We start from the raw sequence: 25,889 nt of genomic DNA, 5'->3' as shown, positions 1-25,889 counted from the left end.
GTGATGTCCAGCCAGGTGACACCTCCAGCTGCCCACCAGAAGCTTCTAACTCAGCTCATTCACCATCCAACCTTCACCCTGCTGGTACCCAGAGTGTAAAACAGAGGAATTAGTTGTTGTGAGGGGTGTTGATTTATGCATGGGAGCCCCAAAAGGGGGCTGGATCTGCTGCAGATAAATATTACAGCCAGACTGCTATTCTGAAGAATTTACAGCGTTATGAATATCCTGTTCTGACCTGTGATGGGGAAGAAAATCATCTGCGTTAGAAAATGTATTTATGGCTCTGGTGCTTTGACAGGAATAAATCGCTACTGGCTCGTTTTGGGGCAAAAACAGGGTCACTGTAAATCAGCAGAGCTGTGCTGGCTGAGAACCTGCTGGGTGTATGGAAAATACTAGATAAGGATCATAAGGTTGTTATGGAAAGGCAACAGTTTTTATTAGACTGTTGATATATTTGGAGAAATCAGAGGATCTTCCAGGTGCACAAGTACCTCTTCAGGTCCAGGCTTATGTTCAATATTGTCCACAAGAACCCAGGAATTGTACCCAAGGGATAATATTATTTATTTTCCAAGATAAAAGGCTGCATATATCCAACCCAAATGTAGCAGCATCACTCCAAAGGGGATGAGCAGGGAATCTGCTCTGATCCATACGCAGAAATCTGATAGTCCTGCTTGGCTTGGGTGATGCCTCAGGGCATTTCTAGGTACCTTAAGATTATTGATAAGAAATTATAGCAATAGCTGAAAAAAAATAATTTGGGAACCAAACTCCTTTAATATTCTCTTGCATTCTGCACTTTTTAACTCAAATTCTCTCCCAAAGCTGATGTCAGAGAGAAAACAACACAACCCCTCTGCAGAGCTCTCCAGAGATGACGGAGAGCCCCCTCAGGAAAATGAATGAGCCTTTATCAGAGAAGAGGAATAAACTGCCCTTGTCCATGGGAGCTCTCCTTGGGATGGCTGAGGCAGTAAACAAAAGCCAGGCACAAAGGCTGTTCTCACTCTAGAGCCACGTGCACTGCGGGGTGTGAGGCTGGGGATGTGAGCAAGTGAGGCAGTGTCTGATTTTGTACAGGAAATTGAGAAGATCCGGACGTATTTCTGGTTTTATTTATCAGAGGGGGGATTTCTTCTGCTCTCGGAAGCTGTAAACAAAGGAGGATTTTGTGTTAAAACAAATCCAGGCAACACAATTCTCTGTATTTTGTAAAGCAGTGCTAAACCCACAATAAAGATGGAGATCTCACCCCAAAAGGGTGTTGCTTGCTGTCACAAAGCGCCACCACCAGCATTCCCAAACCAGTCTGTCCCCTCCCATGTGGGCGAGGCTGTGGCCATGGCTTTGAACAGCCACAGCAGGCTGTGGCCACAGCATTGCCCTGCGGACATTGGTGCCACCAAAGGTCCCTGTGAGGTTTCAAAAGGAAACCTCAGGGCACAGGGATGGACAAGTGGGAGGGCTGAGTCCTCTGAGATCACCCTCACACCTCCAGAAGCATCTGCATAGGTACAGTGGCACTGGGAAGGGCCAGGGACACGTGGCATGTGAAGGAGGATGGTGTTGGCCCATGCAGAGCTGTGCATGAGCCCTGCCTGGCTCTCTCCAGCCAAGATAAAGTGCTTCCATTGGGATCAGCACAGCGCCTGCATTAGACCCCTTTCCTTTCTCCCAGCACTGCAGCATCCTCTCAATGTTGCTTTATCCACAGGTATTTTAGGAAAACAGGGTCCATTAAACCCCTTTCCTTCCTCCCAGTGCCACAGCCTCCTCTCAACGTCACTTTATCCATAGGTTTTTTAGGAAAGAGGAATGTCTTATGGTTCCAAATGGTGCTCCTCACGCAGCAGGAGCCCTGCATGGCCAGAGCAGACACGTGCTTTTATCCCATGGGTTATTGATGAGCGAGTGCACTGCGTGCCCAAGCTGGCTGTCATCAATTATCCAGCGTGGCTGTCCAGTGGGAATGCTCTCCTCCATGTGTCGGGAGCCCAGCCCATGGCAGGGGAAAGGGGGGGGGCAGGGGTTTGCCCCAAGGTGTGTCACCACAGCCTGGCCCACCACCATCACAGCTGCACAGACCCCAGGCACAACACCACCAGCAGGGTCTCCACGGAGGGGTGGGCTGGAAGTGGGACCAGGATGTGAGGGCATTTGGGTGGTGTGTGGATCAGGGTTTTGAGTGGGATTGGGATGTGTGAGGACCTGGGTGGGTTGTGAGCAGGTCCAAGCTGTGAGTAACTCTGGGCTGTGGGTGGATCTGGGCTGTGAATGAGACCAGCCTGTGAGTGGGATCAGGATGTGAGTGGGTCCAGGATGTGAGTGGATGTGGGCTGAGTGGATCAGGGTTTTGAGTGGGATCTGGCTGCGAGTGGGTCTGGACTGTGAGAGGGTCCAGGCTGTGAGTGTGACCAGGGAGTGAGTGGGTCAGGGCTGTGAGCAGGTCTGGGCCACGAGTGGGACCATGCTGAGTGGGCCTGGGTAAGGAGTGGGCATGGGCTGTGTGTGGTGTGAGTGGCCTGAGTGTGTCCAGTCTGTGAGTCCAGTCTGTGAGCAAGCCAGGGCGGTGATGGGGCCATGCTGGGAGTGGCTCTGGGTCGTGAGTGGGCGCAGTGGGCACGGGCTGTGTGTGGTGTGAGTGGCCTGTGAGTGTGTGCAGTGTGTGAGCAGGCCAGGGCTGTGATGTGACCATGCTGTGAGTGTGCCTGGGCTATGAGCGCGCATGGCGGGCACAGGCTGTGTGTGGGTCCGGGCTGTGTGTGAGCCCACACTGCCGGCCCAGGGGCGCACCCACGCCCTGAGTGTGCCCAGGCCGCACTGCCCCGTCCCGCGGTGCCCCCTCGCCCCCCGCTCCCCCCGACACCGGCCGCGCCCGCCGCGGCCCACCCGGGCCGGGCCCCGGTGAATCAGCACGGGCGGGACCCAACGGGGCGAGGGGGCGGAGCCGTGCCGCAGGGCACCATGGGAGTTGTAGTCCTTATTGGGGGAGCTCCGTTGTGATCCCAGTCACCGACACGGCCTCGTGGACTCCATCTCCCGTCGTGCCCCGCGCGCGGCGGGGTGGGCGGGGCGCGCGGGAGGGGCGGGGCGGGGCGGGGCGCGCGCAGGGGGGTTGTGGTGGCCCGCGGCGCGCGCACAGCACCGGGCGCAGCCGCCGCCGCCGCCTCAGCCGCAGCAGCGCCCAGACCGCCTCGTCCTCCTCTTCCTTCTCCTCCTCCTCTTTCCTTCCTTCCTTCCTTCCTCCTCTTCCTCCTCTTCCTCCCGGAGCCCACAGCCTCCTCGCCCCTTCTTCCCCGCCCCGGACCCCGCGAAGATGGTGGACCGCGAGCAGCTGGTGCAGAAGGCCCGGCTGGCCGAGCAAGCCGAGCGATACGACGACATGGCGGCCGCCATGAAGAACGTGAGTCCCGTCCCGCGGCCGCCGGGCTCCCCGCGCGCGCACACGCGCGGACACACGCGCGCTCACACGCTCGCACGGCTTCTCCTCCTCCTCCTCCTCCTCCTCCTCGTGCCCCGGCGGGGCCGCACTCGCCGCGCCCTCCCCGCGTGGCCCCTGCGGTGGGTGGGGGGCTCGGGCGGGGGGGGCCGCGGGGGTGTGTGGGCCCCGGCCCTTCGCCCTCCAGGCACCCCCACCTGCCTCCTGTTCCCGTTGTGTTTCCCCGCGCGGGGATACCCGGCTTTCTTCCGATCCCCCGCCCTAGAGCCTCCCCACGCATCCTTTCCCCTACACTAGAGCCCCCCCATCCAGCCCCCCGCATCCTACTCCCCTGTTCTGGGGATCCCTCTCGGAGCCCCTCGCATCCTGCTCCCCTGTCCTAGAGCCTCCCCAGCATCCTCGCCCCTATTCTTGAGCCCCCACCCAGCCCTCTACATCTGCCTGTCTCTGCCCTAGAGCCCTCCCTTCATCGTCTCCCCTATTGCAGGGCCCCCACACATCCCCTGTCTCTGCTTTAGAGCCCTCCCTTCATCCTTCCCCTCTTTTAGGGTCCCCGCTCAGCCTCACACATCCCCTTTCTCTGCCTTGCCAGCCCCGCCTTCATCCTCTCGCCTATTCTGGGGCCCCCACCCAGCCCCACACATTCCCCTCTCTCTGCTCTAGAGCTGCCTCCCCATCCTCCCCTCTTCCTTAAGCCCCCCATGAATTGCCTCCCTTGTCCTTCTCCCCTGTACAGCTGCCCCCCCTGCCCAGCCCCACACATCCCCTCTCCCCTGCCCTAGAGCACCCCCACATCCTCTCCCCTGCCTTAGAACCCCCACACATTGTCTCCCCTGCTCTGCAGCCCCTCCTAGCCTCCACGTCAGGCCCCCCCTGCCTGCCCCCCACATTCTCTGCTGCGCTCCCCTCCCTTCTCTGCCCCAGCATGGGGGAGCAGAGGAGCCGACCCGGAGGTGCGGTGCTCCCTGGGGGGGTCACCTGGCTCGGGATCCAGCGGGGGGAGGCAGTGGGGGCCCCAGCAGGGGTGTGGGGGGGTTGTGTGCACACCTCTGCCCGCTGTCGAAATACCTCCCTGTGCATCCCTTCCCACGCGTGGTCACCGAGGCTGATGTGTGCCCCTGACCCCAAAGATCAGGAGCCCTTTCACTGTCAGAGCTCTTATTTTTACTGCCTTTGGTTGGAGATTTATGAATTGAGTCATGTTGTATTCATTTCACGCTCTTAAAATAAAGACTCTGCATATAGCAGGCTGATCTGATTTGTGACACTGAACGCTCCCCTTCAATACTGACATTTTGACAATGTAAGAAGGGAAAAAAAAACATATCTCTGATCTGATCTTGCAAACAAAGCAATCGTGGGAGGCAGGATCAAGTCATTCCAGAAGATTCTGCATTTGTCATATTGCAGAGAGGCTAGACTGGGTGGAGGGAGGGAGGGGGTGCTTTAAAGGGGAAAACTGTTCTTTATGTTTGTCTTCTTAGTCAGGTCTGAACCTTTGCTGGGAGCTGGGGTGTCCTCCCCAGCTGATGAAAAGTGAATGCTGATCTGGGAATGTCGCAGTCTGCCGTGGGTGCAGCTCTGTTTGCCCATATTGCACCATTTTGTCAATAACCTTGCATTTATCAAACAGACAAAACTGTCACAGCCCGAGCCCGGGGAGGGAGGAGATGTCTTATCAAGGAATGAAATACGGATAATCGGAACGAGATATTATCACATTAAACCAGCCGGGCTGTCCTTCTGCTGCTCTGTGGCTTTTATACCATTTTCTGATAGCAGCATCTATTCATTTTAAAGCAAAGCCTGCTGTGTGAGCAGATCCTACAGCTCATTTCCTACGGATAATACAGTCGCTGTGACAAGGCCAGCAGGGATATGCCTGGGACACACAGCCGTGTTGCAGTGTGAATTTCCCTAACCTGCTTCCCCGGCCTGGGCGTTTGAACCCAAGGCGTTGCTACAGGTCATATATACGATTTTTCCTGCTAGTTCTTACAGGCCCTAGTGAAGCAGTAACCTGGGCTAACGCTGCTTATCAGCTCCCGTGTAGTTTGGCCGTAAGGAAACGATTCCCAGCAGGAGCGCTGACGCCTCCCGTCACCAGCAAACAAAAGGCAGAGCTTTGTTCTTAATTCCTGCACCACGCTGCCCAAAGCCTGGCATCGCGGGTCTGCCGGCGATAGGCATGTCCGAGCTGGTTGTCCCCGTGCCACCAGCCCCCAGCCCCGGTTGTGCGGGAGGCCGATGACCTCGCACTCATTTCCGTAGCAACGCCTAGTGATGTCATATGCCATGGTCCAAGCTGCAATGCACCCAGGCGGTAGCAGAGAGCATGCGGGCTGCGTCTAGCGAAGGTGATGCAGAGCCATCCTGCCCTCCAAACCTGCCCCTCTGCTCGCTTCCCCAGCACCCTGCTGAGAAATGAAGGATGGCTCTCCTTTAAAATCTGACGTGGGAATGGTGGGCATAAAAGAGGGTTGTTTTCCTGGAGCTTGATCTCAGGGGTAGTGATGGGGCAGCTGGGTGGGTTGTTCAGCCTCAGCCCTGCCTGCTTGGGAGCCTGTGCTGAAAGCCTATTTTAATGGTTTAACATAGATAATGGTGTGCTGGGGCTCTTTCTGTCTGCTGATTCATTCAGTGATGTCCTGAATCACAACATTTTCTCTCCAATTATATTTATATATGATAAGTTCTAGCTCCTTCCTTCCTACAAGTGCCAGCTGCCAGTGCCCCTAATTGCTGCCTGCAGTTGTGTTGCTGCTGTGGGAGCAGGACTGCTCCTTCAGCCCCCAAAAGGGACAGGCTTACAGTGGGGTCTCAGTAACACACAGCAGATGGTCCCCTTGCCTCCCAGAGGGAGCAGAAGGTGATGCCACACCCAGGAAGGGTGTGGGGCCAGGCCCATTGATCCAGGGTGTGGCTGCATGACCTTGGTCATGTCCCTTGCCACCTCAGCACTGTCTAGGGGTACTGTCATCCCTATAAGGTGTTGGGGGCCAGGAAAGCTCCCTGCTGGTCCCCAGGGTGGTGATTGTGCCCACTGGTCAGTGGGCAGGCCTTGGCCTTGCTCACCAGGGTTTCACTGCTGGCAGTGCCAGTGGTTAAAGCAAGATGCACTTTTGTCTGGTTCAGCTTCAGGAAGAGCTTTACTGTCTGACCCTGTGCCAGGGCTGGGGATCAATATCCATTAGCTGGGGAGACTGGTGCTGCTGGAGGCTTTCCGGAGGTGGAGCCCTGCCAAGCCCCTGCCTGGTGCTGCCCAGGGAGCAGAGCATGTGCTTCCCCATGGACCTTTATGGTGGGGGGGATGTGCAAGAGAACCAACAAGATAATTGCAATAACTTCTGCAGGAAATAAGTCACCTTGAAAAAGGGGTGGGGGAAGGATTATTACATTGCACCTACATATGATGTAGGTGTGGAACCATGTGGCAAAGTCCTGGAGGTCCTGGAGTCCCTGTGAAGGGAACACCTGACTGCTTGATTTTGGGGACCCAACCTCTGCAGAGAGGCTGTGGCTGTGCTGTATATGAGGACCATCAGCTGTGGTGGATGTGGAGAGGGAAACTTTGGAGATGCCCAAAAGCAGATGGCTGCTCCAAGCTTTAGACACCACAACTTGGTGCAGTAAATGGCAGTTGTGGGTGGAGGATGGGGAATTGCAGGGCCTTCCCTGGCATGGGCTATGTGGGCTTCTGCCATGTTGATCACCAGCCAGGCAGGTTATCACCCCACACATCCAGAGCCCATGTAGTGCAGATAGTGGGGCTTCACACAGGCAGTAGGCTTGCCCTTGGAAAAAGGGGTAGTAACACAAATCCATCCTATCTGGAGAGCCCCTGGGGAGCGGAGCAGGGATGATCAGCTGCTTCTGCTTCACAGCATAGACAGACAAAAGAGTGAGGTGGAAAGGCTTCTCCAGGAGGAGTGCTGGGCAGGCCATCTGTGATGGTGGGAGGGGAGCAAGGAGCGGGAGCTGCTGTAGTAGCACTTCCCAGGGGGGCCAGAGAAGGCTTTGGAGAAACCATTTTCTGTGCCAAGGTGGATGTTGCAGTCATTAGATGTTGGCATCTAGTGACTGCATGGATGCTCTTGCCGCCGCCCCTTGTGCAGGCATCTTGAATGCTGCTCAGCCTGTGGTGCCTCCTGCATCACTGGGGGGTTGCAGTGGTGGTCGGGATTTGAGACAGTGTGACTCAGGAGCAGGGCTGCCTTCCTGGAGGTCTGCAGAGTCAGGACAGCATGGAGCTCCAGTCCTTCCAACCTAGTAATGGTTCTTGCCTTGGATTGTCCCTGCCTAAATCAGCCTGGGGACCTCGTGGCACTAGCCCAGGTCACACATCTGCACCTAAATGTTGGACAGGTAGCAACACCCTGTACAGACTGCAGTGGGCAGTGCAGACATTACCTGTGTTAACTGGCCACTCTTCAGCAGCTCAAACTCATAGAAATTCCTCTTTGAATTCCTGTTAAGTCCTTATCTGTGAGCTCTGGGAAGAGTCACTGACTTAGGAGATCATGCTGGCTTTCTCTCTGTTGTCCAAGTGTAACAACCAGGTGTGGATTTGATTAAAAGTATCCCTTGAACTGAACAAAAGTAATATTGAGACTATAATGGAGAATGTAGCTGTTGTTTCCTTTGTTTCACAGTAAAGATCTTGGGAAAGGGTGCCAGTAGATCTGTTGGATGATGTCTTGCCATGAAAGTGCAAACAGGTTGTGGGAGTTGTCTTGATTTTTTAAAAATTATTTTTAACCTTCTTTATTGCACTGCTTCTCATGAGTAAAGGTGGCTGGCCCATTTTTTGGTACACCAAATAACCTTCATAATGTCCATGGATAAGCCCTATCTGCCCAACCTGTGTTCACCAGCTGATCCCAAAATTGCTCTATGGAATAGACTGTGTAGACACTGATGGTGTGAACTTGGGTTTGCTAGAAGCTTCAGGAACAGCAGTTTAGGGGCAACCACAGAACTTCAGCTCTAGAAGTGTTTTCTGGATTGAAAACTCCTGTGCCTCTGGAGCATATACACTGTTCTTGGCTTGTCTCATCTGAACTGGATGATGTCTTTGTCATCCTCTTAGCAGTTCTCATGTATGTGCTGGATGGTGCTTGCAGAAGCAGCAAGGGCCATCCAAAAAACTGTGGTGTATCTGCTGGGATTGGTGTGTGATCAGGGGAGGTGAGGAACGGGATTGTTCCTCGCCTTCTGTGGCTGATGGAATTGAGATCTTCCTTAATTTGAGGATCCCCACCATATTTTTTCCTCAACACCATCCTTTCTTCACTGTGTGTTACTGAACCACTTCATTCTAAGCTGTTCTCTTGTGTCTGGGCCGACTGCATGAGGGCTGGTCAGACTGTGCTCACCTTGGCTTTCCAGGTAGGAATAAGACATCTCAGCCTTGCAGAGCTGCAGATCAAGGAGGTGGAGCAAGAGCAACATGATGGTCCCCACTAGCCTATGGGAAGGCCTAGGCTGAGCTATGGCTTTGTCCCCAGCCTGGTGAGTGACCCCAAGGTGACAGTCCTAAGCAAAATGATTTTCAGAGCCTGTATTTAGGAATGGAGCTGTGACTCTTGAGGGTACAAGGAGAAACATGGCTCAGGGTGTGGCTGATGGAGCAGTGACTGGGGAGGAGAGTGGTAACCATGACTTGATGATGTCTTAAAGTAAACCAAAAATAAATGGCAGAGGAACTGGACTTCACACAATCCATGAGATTCATAGTGAAGACATTTTACTACACATAGCACAAGGTTAATACAGGGTTAGGACTACAGCTTATTGGCTAAAAGAGTTACACACCACCATGCTGGATACTTCAGTTGGTTAAAACCTCTCTCTCACAAGTCCCATGTTTATATTGTTTCATCCTGACTGTTTTCATGCACCTGCAGAGTCTTGTGAATTCTTACTCTGTGAATTCTTAGGGAGTAACCCTCCTCCCTGTCAGCCAGCAGCAGCTGAGCTCTTTGCTGCTTCTGCCTGATGGCTGAGTCTCACAGGGCTTTCTGTAGACCTGAATTGCTCACTTTTGATTTTACTGTAACAACAATGTCTGGAGAAACCTCCATGGATGGTGACACATCTGGCAGGGTCTAAGGCACCAGCTCTGTGACTGAACTCTTCAGCTTCTATTTAGAGTAGCTTCACGCCAAGTAAACCATGAGCAAACAAATGTGCAGAAGTTTTATGTACATATTTAGGAAAAATAAAGAATCCAAGCTTTGTGTGTCCAACTGCCAGTGCTTTAGTAACTAGCTGCTTCTTGGGAGGTGGCTTTTTGTAAGCTCAGACACATCCTTGGATGTGGAGCACTGCTGGACTTGGTGGTGCTGGCTCCCCTTCCTTGGCAGAGGTGACTTGGGAGCTCAATTCCAGCCTGGCAGGGAAGAGCAAAGAGAACTGTCAGACTACTTCAGACTAGAGCTGGCTGCTCAGTGTGTCCCAGCCAGACTCCAGGCTGTTCAGAGACAGGTATGGAGGCAGAGGCCTTGGAAAATACCCATGGTCTGACCTGAGGGAGCCTTTCCTCAGGTGGGTCATTTCCTGGGACATTTAGGACTCTGCTTTCTGCTTCTCTGCCCTATGTCCTGAGCTGTGACTGGCAGTGAAATGTGAGTGCATATTGGAGTCACTGCAGTACAAAGCACAGTGGAACAGGATTTGCCTGGCTTCCCAAGCATTTCTCCATGATAGCACACGGGCATCACCTTCCACCTCACTGTGACAGAGCTGTGATGCAGGGCTGAGGTAGCTGATGCACCCCTGATGCCCAAAGCTAATGCTGTTTACAAGTATTTTTGTGCTAAGTGGTTTGAAGCCAGCTTAGACCTTCCTTCCTTCACTGGTCAGGCCTTTGTCAGTTCTTTCTGGAAGGCTGAAAGCCTTCAACAACCTCTGTTCTTCATGGGAAAGGTAACTAACCTAACTAGTCCCTGGCTGAAGTCTCACTCCTATTAGATTCACATGACTGCAGAGAAATGGCAACTTTCTTGTCTGGAAAGCAAAAATTGAGTGAAAAGAGTAGTATTTGCTCCATTCTGTTAGTGATGGTCACCACTGGAAAGCAATAGCTTGGAAACCAGCTGAAACAAAGCATAGTAGCTGTGGATTTGTCACTGTGCTGGTGAAGGTACAGTGGCTTTGTCTTTCAACCTCTGAAACATTGACTTGAGAAGCTGTTCAGATAAATGGCTATGGCTGGTTTGATGCTGGTGGTATTGAGATACAACATGCTGCCAGACTCTGCCTGCCCTCCTGCCATGCAGCTTTTGGTCATTGCAGGTGGAGGGGTGACCCTTCTTTCCCCATGGAGATAAAATGGCTTTGTGGGAATGCAGCCCATGGCCCACAGTGCTGTCTGAAGGCACCGTGCATTTACTCACAGGGCACAGGGATGAGGGATGTGGGCTGTGCACTGGCACTGCTGAGGTCCCTCGTGGTCTCTTCTGCTGTCATCTCCCACCTCCCATGTCCCTTTGAGCAGCTGTGGGAGGCCTTGGTCTGGAGCAAGCAGGAAAGGGGAAGGATATGGACCCACAACCAGATGGCTGTGGGGTTTGTGTGACTGGGTGGTGTGTCACCTCAGCCAGTCCCAGACAGTGCTACCACAGCCAGCCTTCTCTTGTTCCTTCCCCTGGCTGCTTGATAATGAGCAAAGTCCTTCCTCCCATCCTAAAATGAAGGAAAATGGAGGCAAAATTACTTTCATTCTGTTTGTTACACCTGACTCGTTGCTCCGGAGTCCAGATGTCAAGATGCTGAATTCCCACCCTGGCTCTGGGTGGGGAGTGTCCCTGGAGAGGGAGCTCAGCAGTGGGATGGCTTTGTCCAGCTTCTCTGAGCATACAATGACAGCCAGCCCAGGCTGCTGCATCTCTGCAGCCCCTCCAGTGGGCTGAGCCCTGGTGGATGCTGATGAACTGCAAGGCTTGATCTTCATGCTGGTTGCAGTGCTGGTTTGCTTGGTGGGGTCTGGAAATGCTCAGAAATGGTAAATTCTGGAAAATGGAGCTGAAATGATGAGGCAGCAGTCCTTGGGCTGCAGGAAACACTGACAAGACTGTCTCTCAAAAGCAAAGCCTTCGTGTAGCTGGTGAAACAAAAGCCTTTGTATGCCTATTTAAGGGCAAACCTCCACCAGTCTCAGATTTTTCTCTGCTAACCCAGGTTTAGTCACATCTTGGGCATGACCCAGCACATGCTCAATTAGGTATTAAACAAACCTGATTTTTGGCCCCAATCTAGTGACCAAGGGCAGTGCATTAGTTAATAGCAGTAGGAGAGTAACTAGAGAACATGTCAGTGATGGTGGCGTGAGATGCCCTTAAAGTGATCCCCAGATTAGGGATTAGAGTACTTAATGTTTTTCTTCTATAAAAGAGATGTTGGAATTGAGTCCGTCTATGGGTGTTTGAGGCAGCTGCACTTGGATGAGCACGACTCTGAAGGAGCTCCAAGTACAAACCATTCCTTAATTGTTTGCAAATTCCCTCTGATCTCCCTGGATGGGTTGGCTTGCTTGAGATGTATCTTCGCTTACGTACCAGGCAAAGCTGCTTGGCATGGCAGAGTGTGCTTCTGATTCCTCTCTGAGAGGTTGAGCCTGGTTTCAGCAAGGCTCTCTAAAAGCATCAGTGAGAAGACTCAGCTTCAGTGCTAATGAGGCTGCTGATGGACATGTTGTTTGGACAGTTGTGCTCAGGAGCATAAAGTTTATTAATAGTAGGTGGAGAAGCTGTTGCTGTGCTGTGTGCTAACAGACACGCTCGACAATTGCTGTAGGAGATCTCTGCTTGTAAAAGGCTAATGCTTAGTATTCAGCAGTGAATGAGAACTTGGGGAAGATTAACAGCCTTTGATTTACACCCAGCTGGGGCAGGCATTGGAGCTTTGCCTGTTTATGCTGTTGGGCTTTGTTACGTGGGATGAATATTTCATTACCTTGAAGTTGGGAGCTTGGCTTCTTGCATTTGGTGGTGTCAAGATGTCGGCGCCCGAGGGGTTCTGTCACCTGTGATGAACTGAGATCAAATCTGAGATGGTAGTCCCTTGGGCTTCAAAAGAGGGCTGGGAGGAGATGGCTGGAGCCAGGCAAGGGTAGTTAAACCCACAGTTACATCTAGGATAGTAAAGTGACCCTCCTTGTAATTTAAATTGGCTGCAGCACTCCGGAAAGTTGCCAAAGCAAAAACTTGACTTTCTTCTGTTCTACAAGTTAATTTAAGAAATGAAATAAAATTGGTTTTGGTATGGATGTGTAAGATCAAGCCTGAAATCCCTGAAGCTGTGGGAGGGTAAAGTACATCTAGAGGAATAATCACCTTACTCATGGATGCAGAAATTCAATCTATCATGGAGCTGCCATGCTGGAGTCCACCTGGGTGTTCTGGGAAATCTCTTGCTTCATCTGGTAAAGCACAATTTGAGACATCAAGGAACTTCTGGTTCTGCAGACCAAGAGACCTAGAGCAAAACTCTTGTGAGGACTTTTTTTAATATTTCCACAACCCTACCCTGATGTGCAACAAGCAGATGTTCACAAAGTGTTTGGGGCTGTGATCCTTTGTAGCAGCAGCTTGATCTGCCATGGCACCAGTGGCCCTGCCATGGCACCAGTGGCTCTGCCATGCCAGCAGTCAGGAATTGCCCAGTTCATCCTGCTCCAGCAGACCTTGGGACCAGACTCTCCCAGCAGCCAGAACTTGCTCTCTCAAGCTTTGCTGGGGTGTCCTGCCTGTGTCATCTCTCCTTTCTCTACGTGGCCCAGCTGCACAGAGGTCATGGGCACAACATAATGCTGTCATTTTTTGAGCCCCTGATTAAGGACAAGCCTTGGCACTTGACACTGCTGGGAGGATTTGATGATCTGGTGGCAGGATTCTTTCTGCCTGGTGGTGGGGCTGGAGGTGAGTGGGAAAGCACTAAGATCTGAGCCAGATTAATACTCTGAGAAGCTGTGAGGTAAATCTTTAAGCAGCTAATGATTCCAGCAGCACTAAATACCCTCCCCACATGAAACTTGTTGCATTTATCTAGTGTGTCCCTGCTTATGTGCTGGAGTCCCTGGCATCTGTCTGGCTTTGGGTTTGTTTTGCCATAAACTGGAGGGAAAAAAAAGTCTTCCTCTGCATTGACCAAGTCTTAAGACTCTAGAAATGACCAGTGGCCATCAGCTCAAAAGCCTGTGAGTAGATGAATTCTTCTGAGGGATAATGCTTCAATGGGAATTTTAAAAGATCAAAAGATCTTTAAAAGTTGTACAGAGATGCTTCTGAGGAAAGAGCTACAGTTACTCTTGAAGAGCCCTTCAGCTCACACCTGGAGAAGCTTGATGCAGCCCAGAAGAGCCCAGAGCAACCATGAATTGTCATTCTTCTTCCAAAGGGATCAGTGGATCAACTCTGAGCTTCTAAAACTTGGATGTACTTAAGGGCCCATTGAAGCTTTCAAGCCAGTGGTGTGCAAAGCCAGACCATGCAAAGCATTGGTCTTCCTCATGCCTTCCAGTAAGCTTGGAGAAAAGATCTATCAGCAGGGAACAGGTGGATAATCAAGGCAGGAGAGCTCCCCAGGCTGCTGGGTGATGGAGAAGGGTGGTGGTGATCTTGGACTGCTGCAGAAACACAGCAGTGGGCAGATGACACTTGCCAGCCTGCCATATCCTGGGGAAGGAATAGCTTGGCATCCCTTCTGTTGCTTTGTAGTTAGCAGGCAAAGGTGCTGGTATCCCATCTGCTGGAGACCATGTGATGAGCCCTGAGTGACAATCCTCTGAAATGCTGGGGCTGATGTGGTTGGACTTGCTGCTCTCTCCATCTGGTGGCTGGAAGGCACTAGGCCAACAGAGGTCGATTATTTTTCCTGAGAGTTTTTAGTAAGTACAAGGCAGGTAGTGGCAGCAAGATGGTGAAATGAGTTGTCCTATGGCCAGTTTTCGTCTTGTTTAATAGTCTGTCAGTAAGACTAATAAGAATCAGGGTGTTAATAAGGAAGACAAGAAAACCTGGGCATAATTCCTCCCTGTCTCAGAAAGCACTTCCTGGGTAGAGGAGCAGCTCCCATGCAGTGCTAACTCAGAAATGGTTTGTAGCTGCACACTTTACATGGCCCTGGGAGGCCAGGATTGTTCCTTCCAGTTTGTTATTGGGATGTTCTGGGCTGCTGTCAGCAATAGCCATGGCAGAGTGTAGGGTCTAGGAATGTGCCTGGAAGGCAGGCGGATGCTCCCTCGTGATTGCCTTATCTCAGAAGCTGCAGATGAAGTTGGTGAGGCAAATCAATGGCACTCGGGTGTTCTGCAGCAGGAGAAACCGGAGCCGTTAGACCCAATGCTGGGACTGCAGCACTGCAGATAAGGGCTGGTACATGAAATGCTGCTGCCAAACACAGTGGAGCAGCTCAGAGCTCTGCTGCTCTCACTGGTTGTCTCACCTTGACTCCCTTCAACCTTTTATGTGCAGGAATAACCGGAGCAGTCAGAATTTGCTTTTTCTCTAGCTGAAATCCATTACAGCCACACTGAAACTGGAGTAGAAGGTCTGCAGGCTCCAAGATCTGATCAAACCTGAGTGCAGGGCGATGACATTCACCTTGTCTTAAGTAGTTGTTAAGCCAGTGAAATAAATGAGCTCTTGGTTTGCAAGTTTCCCAGTCTGAAGACTTTGTCTTGGGTGGTTCAAAGTCACCTTAAGTTATAAAGGCTGCAGTGTGGGATGAAAGCTCCTGTTGACTGTAGGAACATGCAGAATTCCTAATCAGTGTCTGGGGTGCCTGAGTAGCCTCTGAGATCCAGCCTGCAAGCAGCAAACAGTCTCTGCAGAGGCTGGTCCTTGATGCACTGAGAGCAATTTGAAACATGGCAGAACCATCCCATGTGCTGTCCTGTGATGGGAGCTGGCCCTGCCAGCTTAGGGAAGGGGAACTAACAGGTGATTATTCATAGTGAAACAGTCAAAGGAGAAGGCAATGGGGAACTTGTGTCTGCCCACAGTCTGTGTGTGCTTGTCTGGGATGTGAGGAAGGGTTCAACCAACAGCCCCAAATCCTCCTGAGACAGGAGCAGAGAGGACAGTGGAAGGGGCCAGCAAGGAGAGAAGCAGTTATGGTGTGACTTTTACTTACGAAGTACAACATGGGGGCGAAGGCTGGGCAACAAGGGAAAAGAACCCAAACCAATCTGGCAAGATTTTAGATTTAGGTCTAGTTTAACACACGCCTACTTTGCCAAAGTAGGACAGTGCTTAAGAAAAGCATCTTTCCAAGTGCTGTGATGGTGTCATAGGACAGCTCGCTCTGGAACACGCAGGGGGAGGCTGTTCTTGACAAGGTTGTGCAACATTGAGTCGTGACTGTCATCAAGACACAGGGTAATGGTGTCAATTTGATGTGCTTGAGGGCAGCCATTTCTTCAGAAATTACAGTGAGCTGGGGACAGGAAAACCAGGTGGTCTCTCTGGCATGTCCTTCCAAAATGACAGCACTCAGGCAGGCTTGTCACAGGATCACAGAATCATTAAGGATGGAAAAGACCTCCAAGATGACAGTCCAACCATTAACCAATCACCACCTTGTCAAGTAGACCAGAGCACTAAGTGCCACATCCAGATGTTTCTTGGACACCTCCAGGAATGATGATTCCACCTCCTCCCCAGGCAGCCCATTTCAAGTCCTGACAACCCTTTCAGTGAAGAAATTCTTCCTGATGCCCAGCCTGAACCTTCTTTGGCACAGCCTGAGACTTGTATCCTCTTGTCCTTGCAGATGGGTGTTGGGGTCCCTCTGTGAGACAGCAGCAGGGGACAGGGGGAAGGTGGGGTGGCTGCAGGTATCATGAGTATTTATCTGCTGCTTAAGCCTGAAGGGCTTGTGTGCTGACTGCTCCCATTGCCAGTGTCTTCAGATAAAATAGGAATTTCAGTTGTGGGACCTGACCAGAACATTGTTTCAAAAGTACACTTGTGGTTTAAAAATGGAACAGAAAGGGGACCTTCAGGCCTGACACCAGAGTGACTAACGAGCTGCATGTGAAGGAAAACAAGGCACTTGCTGGGGTTTGTGTGCAGAGATAACAGACTTAATTACATGGTGCAGGAGCTGTAGATACAAGAGAGGAAACGGGTACTGGGAAGTACCCCTGTACTGTTGCGTATCCTGGTGGGAGAGGAGCTCTGGTGATCTTTAAAAGCTGTTCTCTGTGAACAGTTTGAGCTTTTCATGGTAGTCTCTCTCCAGGAAAGCTTGACTCCTTTGTAGGTGTGTGATGTCTTCAGGGCCTTGGGATCAGAAAAGCAAGTGTTGATGATTATAACTTGGGTTAAACTGTCAGATGTTTATGGTATTCCCCAAGGAAGCATCTCTGGGTCTGCTCAGCTTGCTGTGCTGTTTGCTTTAAGATAAGACATCAAAGCTAGGCAGGAGCCATAAATGGAGGGGCACTTAGTTATCAAACTGAGTGAAAAGTGTATAAGGATAAACAGGTAGAACTCAGTTCTGTGATGGATCTCCATGGCAGCCGCTGAAGGGTCCTCAAAAAGGATCATTTCATGACGTACTCAGACCTATTGATGCAAGGTGAGGAGTGGAGGATGGGAGTCCTGGAATAAGCCCTGTAAGCAAACTAACCTGCTGCTGTCTGGGAGCAAACCTTCCCTGTGGGTCTCACAAACCCTGCTAATTAAGATGCTTCTGGAAAGAAGGTGCAGTAGCACCAGCCCTTGGGCTTTTGGAGTTCACATGCCTTGACGTTGGGGCAGGTGAAGCTGTGCTTGCTCCCTGGGTTTTCTGTATGAGACTGAGCCTTCCCTGGCTGCAACGTGATCCGGGCGTGCCGGGAGCCTGCCAGGGTTTGGGCAGAGCGCTGAGTCAGAGCTCCAGCTGTAGTGGAGAAATCGGGAAAGCCTCCTCTGAGATGGTGCCGCCTCTGCAGTGCTTTGTTGCAAGTGAGAGGGCTTGGATTTGTACAAACCTCTGGGCTCCCAAGCAGCAGAAATGCTAAACTGCCAGTAGTTTTTGTCCAACAGGAGTTGTTGGCATTTCCCTGTGGCTTTAGGGCACTTGAGTCTTGGTGGTGCAGACTCTGTGCCATCAAAGGCTGTGGGAACTGGTGGGACTGGAACTGGCAGTGTCCTCAAGCTTGGTGGTGGAATGTGCCTCCCAGCCAAAGCAGGCAGTGTGGACTCACATCCCATGCCAAGCTCCCTGCAGTCCCTGGCCAGGTGTCCTTGTGCAGTGTGTGTGAAAGGTCAGGCTCCTGGCACGTGTGTTTTCCTTTTTTTTTTTTTCTTTCCAGAGTAGCTAAAAGACTTTATCAAGTTTCCAGCATGTGGATTAGCTCTTTGTGCTTGGCTGTTCATGCCATGTCCAGGGCTTGACTCCATTTCAGCCATGTGTATCTCCTGCTCTCTCTCCCCAGTTTCCAGGGGCACCAGGGGTGAGATGAGGCTGGACTGGGATATGGGGAGCAGGTAGACCTCCAGCCAGAGGCTGATGGCTTTGTGGCTTTGTGTTCCTGCCAAGTCCTCCTAATGCCAAATCGAGATTTTCCTTTGGCTATTTGAAGTCTCTGACTCCATGTAACAGTGCTGGGAATAGCATCATGGGACCTGATCAGGGTACTGCCCTTCTTGAGGGAGGTGAGACCTCTCTGGGGTCTGATTTAAAAAGGAGGAGGGTTCTGCCCTCCAAAAGGGCTTGTAAAGTGACTGCTGCAGTGTGATCCAGGCCTGATGCAGAATATTGCCTTATTGATTTACATCAGAGGTGTTCAGTGCAATGCTATAAATTCAGTATATTGGAGCCTGCTGTTTAGCCTTTGACTTGATTGAATTCACTTTGTGTTGTTTTCCTGCAGTGTAAGAAAAAAATCATCTGGAAGGCGGCAGAAGCTCCAAGCAGATTGAGGGCAGGGATGTCCTCAAAGGCAGCTGAACCTGGGATACATCTTTCCTACCTTCCACTGGCTCTGATAAGGCAGCTGAGTGTACCCTGCTGTCCAGTGCCTCTTGTCTTGGGCATCTTGCATTTTCTCCCTGCTGGGAATGCAAGTGCCAGATGGTTTTCTGTTCTTCCTCCCTCGGCTCAGTTGCAAACTGAAACGTGTGGGACTGCAGGCTCTTCCCTTCCCTCTCCTAGTGCTGAGGGATGTGGTCCCTGTTCCCACCTGTGTTAGCCCTTGGCCACATCTCTGCAGTGCTCCTTCCTGGGAGCCTGGGTACCCCTAGAAAGCAGTGACATGGTTAACAAGGCTCCCTTTCTGCTTTTACAAGTTTCCTGTGAGCTCCCTTGGGGAATCTGCTGTCTCCACAGGTGTACCTCCCATCTGTCAGCCAGTTTGTTGAAAGGATTTTGACAGCCAACTTTCCTCCATAATCCTTAATAGCTTCGAATTTAAAATGTTTATGGCAAAGCTAATCCCACGAAACTCCCTGTAGCTTTAATAAATCTGTCCTCCAGCAAGACTCTTCTGGTGAGAGGAGGTAAATCTGCTTCTTCCTGCAGTGATATATATCTGCAGACGTGGCTGTGGGGCAGCTTTAAATCACCTGCTTGGTCCTGTCTTAAAAACTGGTATCTCTGCTCAGGGACAGCTTTGCTAAAAGCAAGATTTCACATGATTATCAACATCCACAAGTCCACAAAACTGTTGGAATCAGTGAATCTCTTGTATGGTTTTTGGTGCTAGACACTCCATTTACAGCTGGAAAGCAAGAGAACAACTCAGGTTGGGATTTCTGGATGTTTCTAGTCCCACATTCCTCACTCAAAGCAGGACAACTTAGATGGGGAAAAGACTCTGAGTAACCCGATCAACACCTTCATTGTGCTCCAGTGTCTTCAAAGATGGCTTTAACTCACAGAATCTTTAATGTACGTTTGTGCAGGTGTAACTCAGGGGGAAGAATGAAGGGAGTCATTCTGTAGAAATGCAGATCTCTAGAGACCTCTGCCCTTGGAGCACCAGGCAGGCTGGAGGCAGCGTTTGAGTGACTTGCCATGGGTACTTCAGCCTATGTTGTGGTCGGGCCCCACTGTGAAAAGCAGCATATCCCAGGATTGTGTGGTTAAACAGCTGTTATTAGCCTGGGTAGGAAAGGGGGAGTGAGGGTTCGTCTGGCACCAGGAGCTGCTGGATGGCCTGGGCATCGCTGCCCTGCTTACCTTGGGCGGGAGCACTGGGAGCTGCCTTGGCACCCTGCCCTGTGCTCCTTGTCCTGTGCCACTGGAGATGGCTGATAGTCACAGGAGATCCTGCCCTTGTTAACATGACACCCATTTCCTCCGTCCCTCGGCCACCTTCTACCCATGACCAGAAACAGTTGTGGTGGTTGCACAGTAAGACCCTCTTCCATGCAGAAAGGGCTGTTTGCTGTTCCCCTGCCAGGCTGTAAAGCATCCTGTGGAGCAGCAAAGGTCCACACAACAGCAGGGGTGGGAGTGGAGGCTCTTCTTTCTGCCTTTGCCTTGAGGAAAGGAGTAGAAGGGGTCCAGATCAGAGACCAGAGGCTATGCTTGCTGTGGGGGAACTTGAAGCTTAGGTGTAGCCTGGTTTGGGAGGAGGTGTCAGCCAGAGCATGGCTGAAGGGTTGTAGGAGGAGTGGATCTTGGTGGAATGAGCAGGTCAGTAGTGTGAGCAGGTGTGAGTCACTCCTGGCCACTCAAGAGAATTCCTGGGCTGGGCCATCCTGCACCTTCCAGCAGGAGCCCTTGGCCTCCTGATCCCCACCATAAACATGGTTATCTGGGTCCAGAGCAAACCTTGTCCTTACAGTCACTTGTGAGAGTGACTCAGTGTTTGCAGAAGCCTTTCACAGCCAAACCATTACCTAATCCATGAGTGCCCTGAGGACGCTCCCAAGTTCCTGCTCTGCTGGCTGACTTCGCAGGTGGCCATGCCCAGGGTGTGGGTGTGGTGGGGTGAAGTGCTCCCAGGGGATGGGGACAACAGCCATACCCACGCTCAAAGTGCCACTTGGCAGCTGTAACCAGCCCAGTGGAGCCGCTGTGTGGAGCTGCCGTGGTGCCCTGTCTGCTCCAAGGGGTGCAGAGACCCACACATGGGGCTCAGAATGGAGTCAGGAGGAATGGGAGCCCTTCCTGCCTGTGTAGCAGGGCCATGAGGCACTTGGCTAGAGGTGTTGCCCAGGTGGATACACTCCAGTGGAGCTGGAATGGGATTATTGCAATACCAAGTGTGATGCTTCTGAGGTAACTGAGATCACTCTGTGCTCGTTGTGTCCATAATCCCTCTGTTGCCGCAGCATGTGAGGCAGGTGACGCTGTGCATTGACCTCGATGAGGAAAATCCCATGTGGGAAGAACATACCCTTGCCATGTGAGCTCTTAAGTCCTTACCTGTGCAGATGCCTGAGGCAGCTCTAATTGTACCATCTATACATTCTTTGAGCATCTCAGAAACATGGCCTGTGCTCATGGGAAGTGGAAAAGATGAGCACCTCCTAGCTCTGGTGGTGTTAATCCATGTGGCTAGCTCATAACCCTGGACCATCTTCCCCCTCTTCCTTGGCCTGTCCCTCACCACATCACAAAGCCTGACTCATCCCACAGATGAAAGGTATCTCCTTCCTAGAAGATTTTTCTTATTCCGGAAAATGCTGATGGACAATACCTCGCAATAAACCCACTCCCCTTTTTCATGGGGGACTGAGCCATGGTGTGATTTTCCACCTATCTCTCACTGGGGTGGGAGCAGGTGCTGGATTGGATGACAGAGCAGGACTTTGCAAGCCAACTGTGTTTTCCTGCAGAGATGCATGGAAACACCCAAACATGTGATGGGAAAGTCAGGTGACTGGGGCTTAACCCAAGTGTCTCTCTTGTCTCTCCCTCTCTCCATGCAGGTGACGGAGCTGAATGAGCCTCTGTCCAACGAAGAGAGGAACCTGCTGTCTGTGGCCTACAAGAACGTGGTGGGGGCACGGCGCTCCTCCTGGCGAGTAATTAGCAGCATCGAGCAGAAGACCTCTGCTGATGGGAACGAGAAGAAGATCGAGATGGTCCGTGCCTACCGCGAGAAGATCGAGAAGGAGTTGGAAGCTGTGTGCCAGGATGTGCTGAGCCTGCTGGACAACTACCTGATCAAGAACTGCAGCGAGACACAGTACGAGAGCAAAGTCTTCTACCTGAAGATGAAAGGGGACTATTACCGCTACCTGGCCGAGGTGGCCACCGGCGAGAAGAGGGCGACCGTGGTGGAGTCCTCGGAGAAGGCCTATAGCGAAGCCCATGAGATCAGCAAGGAGCACATGCAGCCCACCCACCCCATCCGGCTCGGGCTGGCCCTTAACTACTCGGTTTTCTACTACGAGATCCAGAACGCGCCGGAGCAGGCCTGTCACCTGGCCAAGACGGCCTTCGACGACGCCATTGCCGAGCTGGACACCCTCAACGAGGACTCCTACAAGGACTCAACGCTCATCATGCAGCTCCTCCGCGACAACCTAACGCTCTGGACGAGCGATCAGCAAGACGACGACGGCGGAGAAGGCAACAACTAGACCCCCCCGATGGACTGGCAGCCGCACGCTGATGCTAACTACTGCAGTCTTTATTTTTTTCCCACAAGTGGGGGGGGTCAGGGGTGGGGGAGGGAAAGGGAGGGGACACCTTCCCAGGGAGGCCCCCCACAACCTGTCTTTGATTGCCTCGTTGACATTTTTGCCAAAACACCACTAGTGGAAGTCAGGCTGGCTGTGCTGGTATGGAATAGCAGCCTCACTGGCATATGGACTGTTCTGTAGATTATTAATACAAGTGGAGCTGTCTTTAATTTAACTTTATTGCTAGAAATAAAAGGGTTTTAAGACGAATTTGCGTGGATGGAATGGCCCTCGTTTTTAAGGAAAGCAATGCAAAAACAGAAAAAAACAACAAAAAAAAACCAAACAAAAAAAAAAAAAGGGAGTTCTGTGGTTCCAGTAAGGCTTCGTGCGTTTGTTTCTGCAGTCCAGGTGCCGTGTGTCCGCACCACGTCACGGGGCGTCTCTCTGCAGTGCTCTGCCTGCCAGGGCACAGCTGCAAATCCCCAAATTCAGAAGGAATTAGAAATAAAACCAACAAAACTAAAGAATTCGGGGCTCACAAAGCCCTGGGATTTAGGCCATCCAATCTTCTTCCTTTTTCTTTTTTTCTTTTTGTTCAGATATTTATTAGGGTAGCTTGCAGTATTAACACTAAATTGCAGTTTACAGTGTTTCTACATTACAGCCATATGACATCAAGCCTTTTGATTGTCTGTTTTTCTTTCTTTTGCTAGTTCTTTTGGCTTGCCTTCCTGAGCAGTCCTCGCCTGTGGACTGGCTTTAGCTATTCTGTGTCGCCCAAGGCAAGAAGATCGCCCGCCAGAGGAACATCAAAGCTGCTCTAGTTTTTTGGTCAACAGCTTAACAGGTGCTTGGCTAGCGGCTGTTTCAACTATTTTAAGTCCACAGCAAAAGGTTTAAGAACTTAATTAGACAAGGGGGAAGTGTTTAAACTTAAAAAAATGCCACTTAAATAAAAAATAATAAAAAAAAAATTAAAAAAAAAGAGCATTCAGGTCTGTATGTCATGTACTGTGTTTGGTATTTCAAAAGACCATCCTGATTTAAGGTGCCACAGCTGCTTCCTCAGGGATTGCACTGCCATTTCACTCTGCCTGACTTTCTCCCACTGTACCATGAGGTTTGTCAGCAGATCTCCAGCACCCAGGCTCCCTTGTTTGTCACCAGGGAAGCCAGGTGCGTTTTCCTTTCTCCTGGGGAAGCTTGTGGTGTAATGAGTGAACTTCAGGAGCTTAGAAGCTAATTTGGTAGAGAAATTCCTCAAGGGAAGAGCTACAATCATAGACATTTCTATCCACCATCAGGAGCCCAGGAACTTAGTTCTCTTAGCAAAATCTTTTCCGAGTCTGTTTGATCCGGCTGGGGGTGGGAGACGGGGCATCTGAGTTGCTTAGCAGGTAATATTTACCCCATTTTGAGTAATTTTAGCTTTAATTTTGATTTTCCCGTGGTCGTTGGAGGTTCACTGCTGTTCTCTGGCTCGCAGAGCGCTGCGCCCTGCCCACCGCTGCGCAGCGAGGAGAGTCCGTGCTCGTGCTTTCATCCCTTACTACTGCTATGATTTTGGAAACAGGCTTTCATTGCCCCCATCGAGAGTCAGCCCGACACGGCGTCGTGGTGTGGCACACACGGCACAGCCGCTCCTGCTGCCGGGGCGTGCGGGGGGCGCGGCTCAGCCCCCTCCCCGCCGTCCCAAAGCCGCTGCCCGGGGCCAGGGCCGTGCTCGGCCCCCGGACACTGCCCCAGTGGTGCTGGAATAGCTTTTTCTGGCCGGGATTCACCCACCCAAAGTCAGGCCCAGGCGCACTGCAGGAATTTGGGGTGCAGCATCCCGCGGCGAGGGGCCCGCGGTGCCGGTGCGTGCCGGGACCGGGAGATGCTTTAGGCTTCTTACCTCCCTCATCGACCCCCGTGTCTCGTGAGCAGTGTTGTCCCAGCTGTACAATTTGGAAGTGATTTACTGGAATTACAAAACCTATCTTTTTTTTTTTTAATTACTACTCTTTTTGGCTTTTGCTCTGGCTGCTTTAGGAAACTTATGCAGGAGAGATGGCACAAGAGGGCTAAAAACGGAGTGGGGGTCAGGGACTTGATTTTTAAGCAGCTTGAATGGTTTCTTTCATTTTTTAAGAGATGCACTTGCCTATGATACTGTCTCTCCAGTGAAATGATTACTGCTCCATTACTCTATTGATACAATATTGTGCATGCTAGTGTTGTATTTCTATACAGTAGCTTGAAATTTATTAACTTATACTGTAGATGTTATGTATTCCTATGACAAAATAGTCTTCAAAAATTTTCTAAAGTTTTTTAATTTATTTTTCTTTCCTTTTTTTTTCGGGGGTAAAGTTTGCTCTACCAAATAGTGATCGTAACAAACTGATCTGTTATGGATGTTGCTATAGTGACATGCAATTATATATGATTTTGTTTTTAAAAAGGAAAAAAAAAAGCAAAAGAAAACACCAGTGTTAGCTTAATCTTAATGTCTGGTGTTCGTCATGGTGAAATTATAACTATTACAGTGTAGGAGAACAATGACTGTGTTCTTTGAATGAGCCTTTGTTTGTGCTTTTTGTCATGTTATGCAGTGAACTATTTTTAAGGTCTAATCAGTGATTATTTTTCCAACTCCGTGTTTCTGTAAGGAATTATTTCACACACGGACCATTCTTAGCAGTTTTTCCTCAGTGATGGAATATCATGAATGTGAGTCATTATGTAGCCGTCGTACATTGAGCAAATAAACTTACAGATCTGACGTCAGCGCTGCTTAATTGTTATCACCTGTGTCGAGTTTCTGGGGGGCTCTGTGGGATGGGGGGCTCGGGAGCAGCCTGGGGTCTGATCCCAGGGGCCACCTCCCTTCCACTGCCGTGGATGATCCCAATGGATTTAGGGGTCACCAGGCTCCTTCCTGGAGCAGAGGTGAGGGCCCTTCCTGGCGGTGGGAGCTGTGGGGGGGGTTCCTGGATGCTCCCGTGGGCGCAGGGGAGGGTGTGTGGGTGCCTCCCCACCTCCCTCCCTCCCTTCCCTGATAGTTTTCTGCCCGGAGCCACACGCACGGTGACTCACGCTGTAAAAATACTCCCCTCCCCGGGAAACTATAAACAGAAAATGCGCCCTGACTCACCCGCCCTGCGAGGGATCTGGGGGTGTCCATCCTGGGAAAGGGCTGGGAACAACCCCCGGGAGTGGCAGAGGGGGGCTGGGGGCTCTCTGAGCATCCCCACACAGAGGGGCACTCCGAGCCCCACCCTGGTGCTCCCAACAGCCTCCACAGCTGGGGTGGCTTTTTGGGAAGTGAGAGCCCCTGTGGCATGGCCACGGGAAAGGGGAGGGCACTGGGGATGCTCCTCAGGGGGCTTCTGCCCCTGGAGACACAGCTGGGCTGGAAAAGCCTCGCACCCCCAGACACACACACATATAGGGGCCCCCCAAACATACAGGTGATACCTGGCAGCAGGAACTGTGTCCCAGTATTGGGCCTGAGTGCCAAAATGGTCACACCTGAGACTACCAAACTGGTCACAGCTGAGACTGCTGAGGCAGAGGGGATGAGAGGAAGGGGCTCAGGGGGCACGTGGAGCCCCCTGAGCTCAGAGAGAGGCCTCACAGCCATGGGATTCCTCCCAGGTCACTGTCTGCCTCTGGGATGACTCAGGGGGGATTAGTGGGATTTGTCAGAGTGGGAACATCGAAGCCCTGGGCCTGACCTCAGCCATGTAGGGCCAGGCCTGCCCAGAGGCACAGGGGGCACGGGGCCATGGGGGGCCAAACAACACCAGGACCACGAGCCCCCACAATCCAGCTCCCCAGCATGGCTGTGACCCCTGAGCTGAAACCCCCAGCTGACCCCTCACCAC

At 51.6% G+C, this 25,889-nt stretch overlaps 1 protein-coding gene across 1 annotated transcript; it reads left to right on the top strand.

Annotated features, from left to right (window-relative positions):
• The first annotated feature begins 3,110 nt into the window (after positions 1-3,110).
• Positions 3,111-24,784, top strand: YWHAG (tyrosine 3-monooxygenase/tryptophan 5-monooxygenase activation protein gamma). The gene is made up of 2 exons (XM_071574816.1): positions 3,111-3,412; positions 21,319-24,784. Exons 1-2 carry the CDS (start codon positions 3,326-3,328, stop codon positions 21,973-21,975), a joined length of 744 nt encoding a protein of 247 aa, XP_071430917.1. The 5' UTR covers positions 3,111-3,325; the 3' UTR covers positions 21,976-24,784.
• Positions 24,785-25,889: the final 1,105 nt, after the last annotated feature.

The sequence above is a fragment of the Pithys albifrons genome, chromosome 21 (assembly GCF_047495875.1).
Source record: "Pithys albifrons albifrons isolate INPA30051 chromosome 21, PitAlb_v1, whole genome shotgun sequence".
NCBI lineage: Eukaryota > Metazoa > Chordata > Aves > Passeriformes > Thamnophilidae > Pithys > Pithys albifrons.
Note: the sequence above shows the minus strand (reverse complement) of the source record. Positions and strands in the feature narration are given on the sequence as shown.

Excerpts from the sequence above, each read along its gene's own strand:
- YWHAG (XM_071574816.1), top strand. The coding sequence starts at position 3,326 with ATGGTGGACCGCGAGCAGCTGGTGCAGAAGGCCCGGCTGGCCGAGCAA. Across the intron at positions 3,413-21,318 it reads TGGCGGCCGCCATGAAGAAC|GTGACGGAGCTGAATGAGCC; the intron begins GTGAGTCCCGTC and ends CTCTCCATGCAG.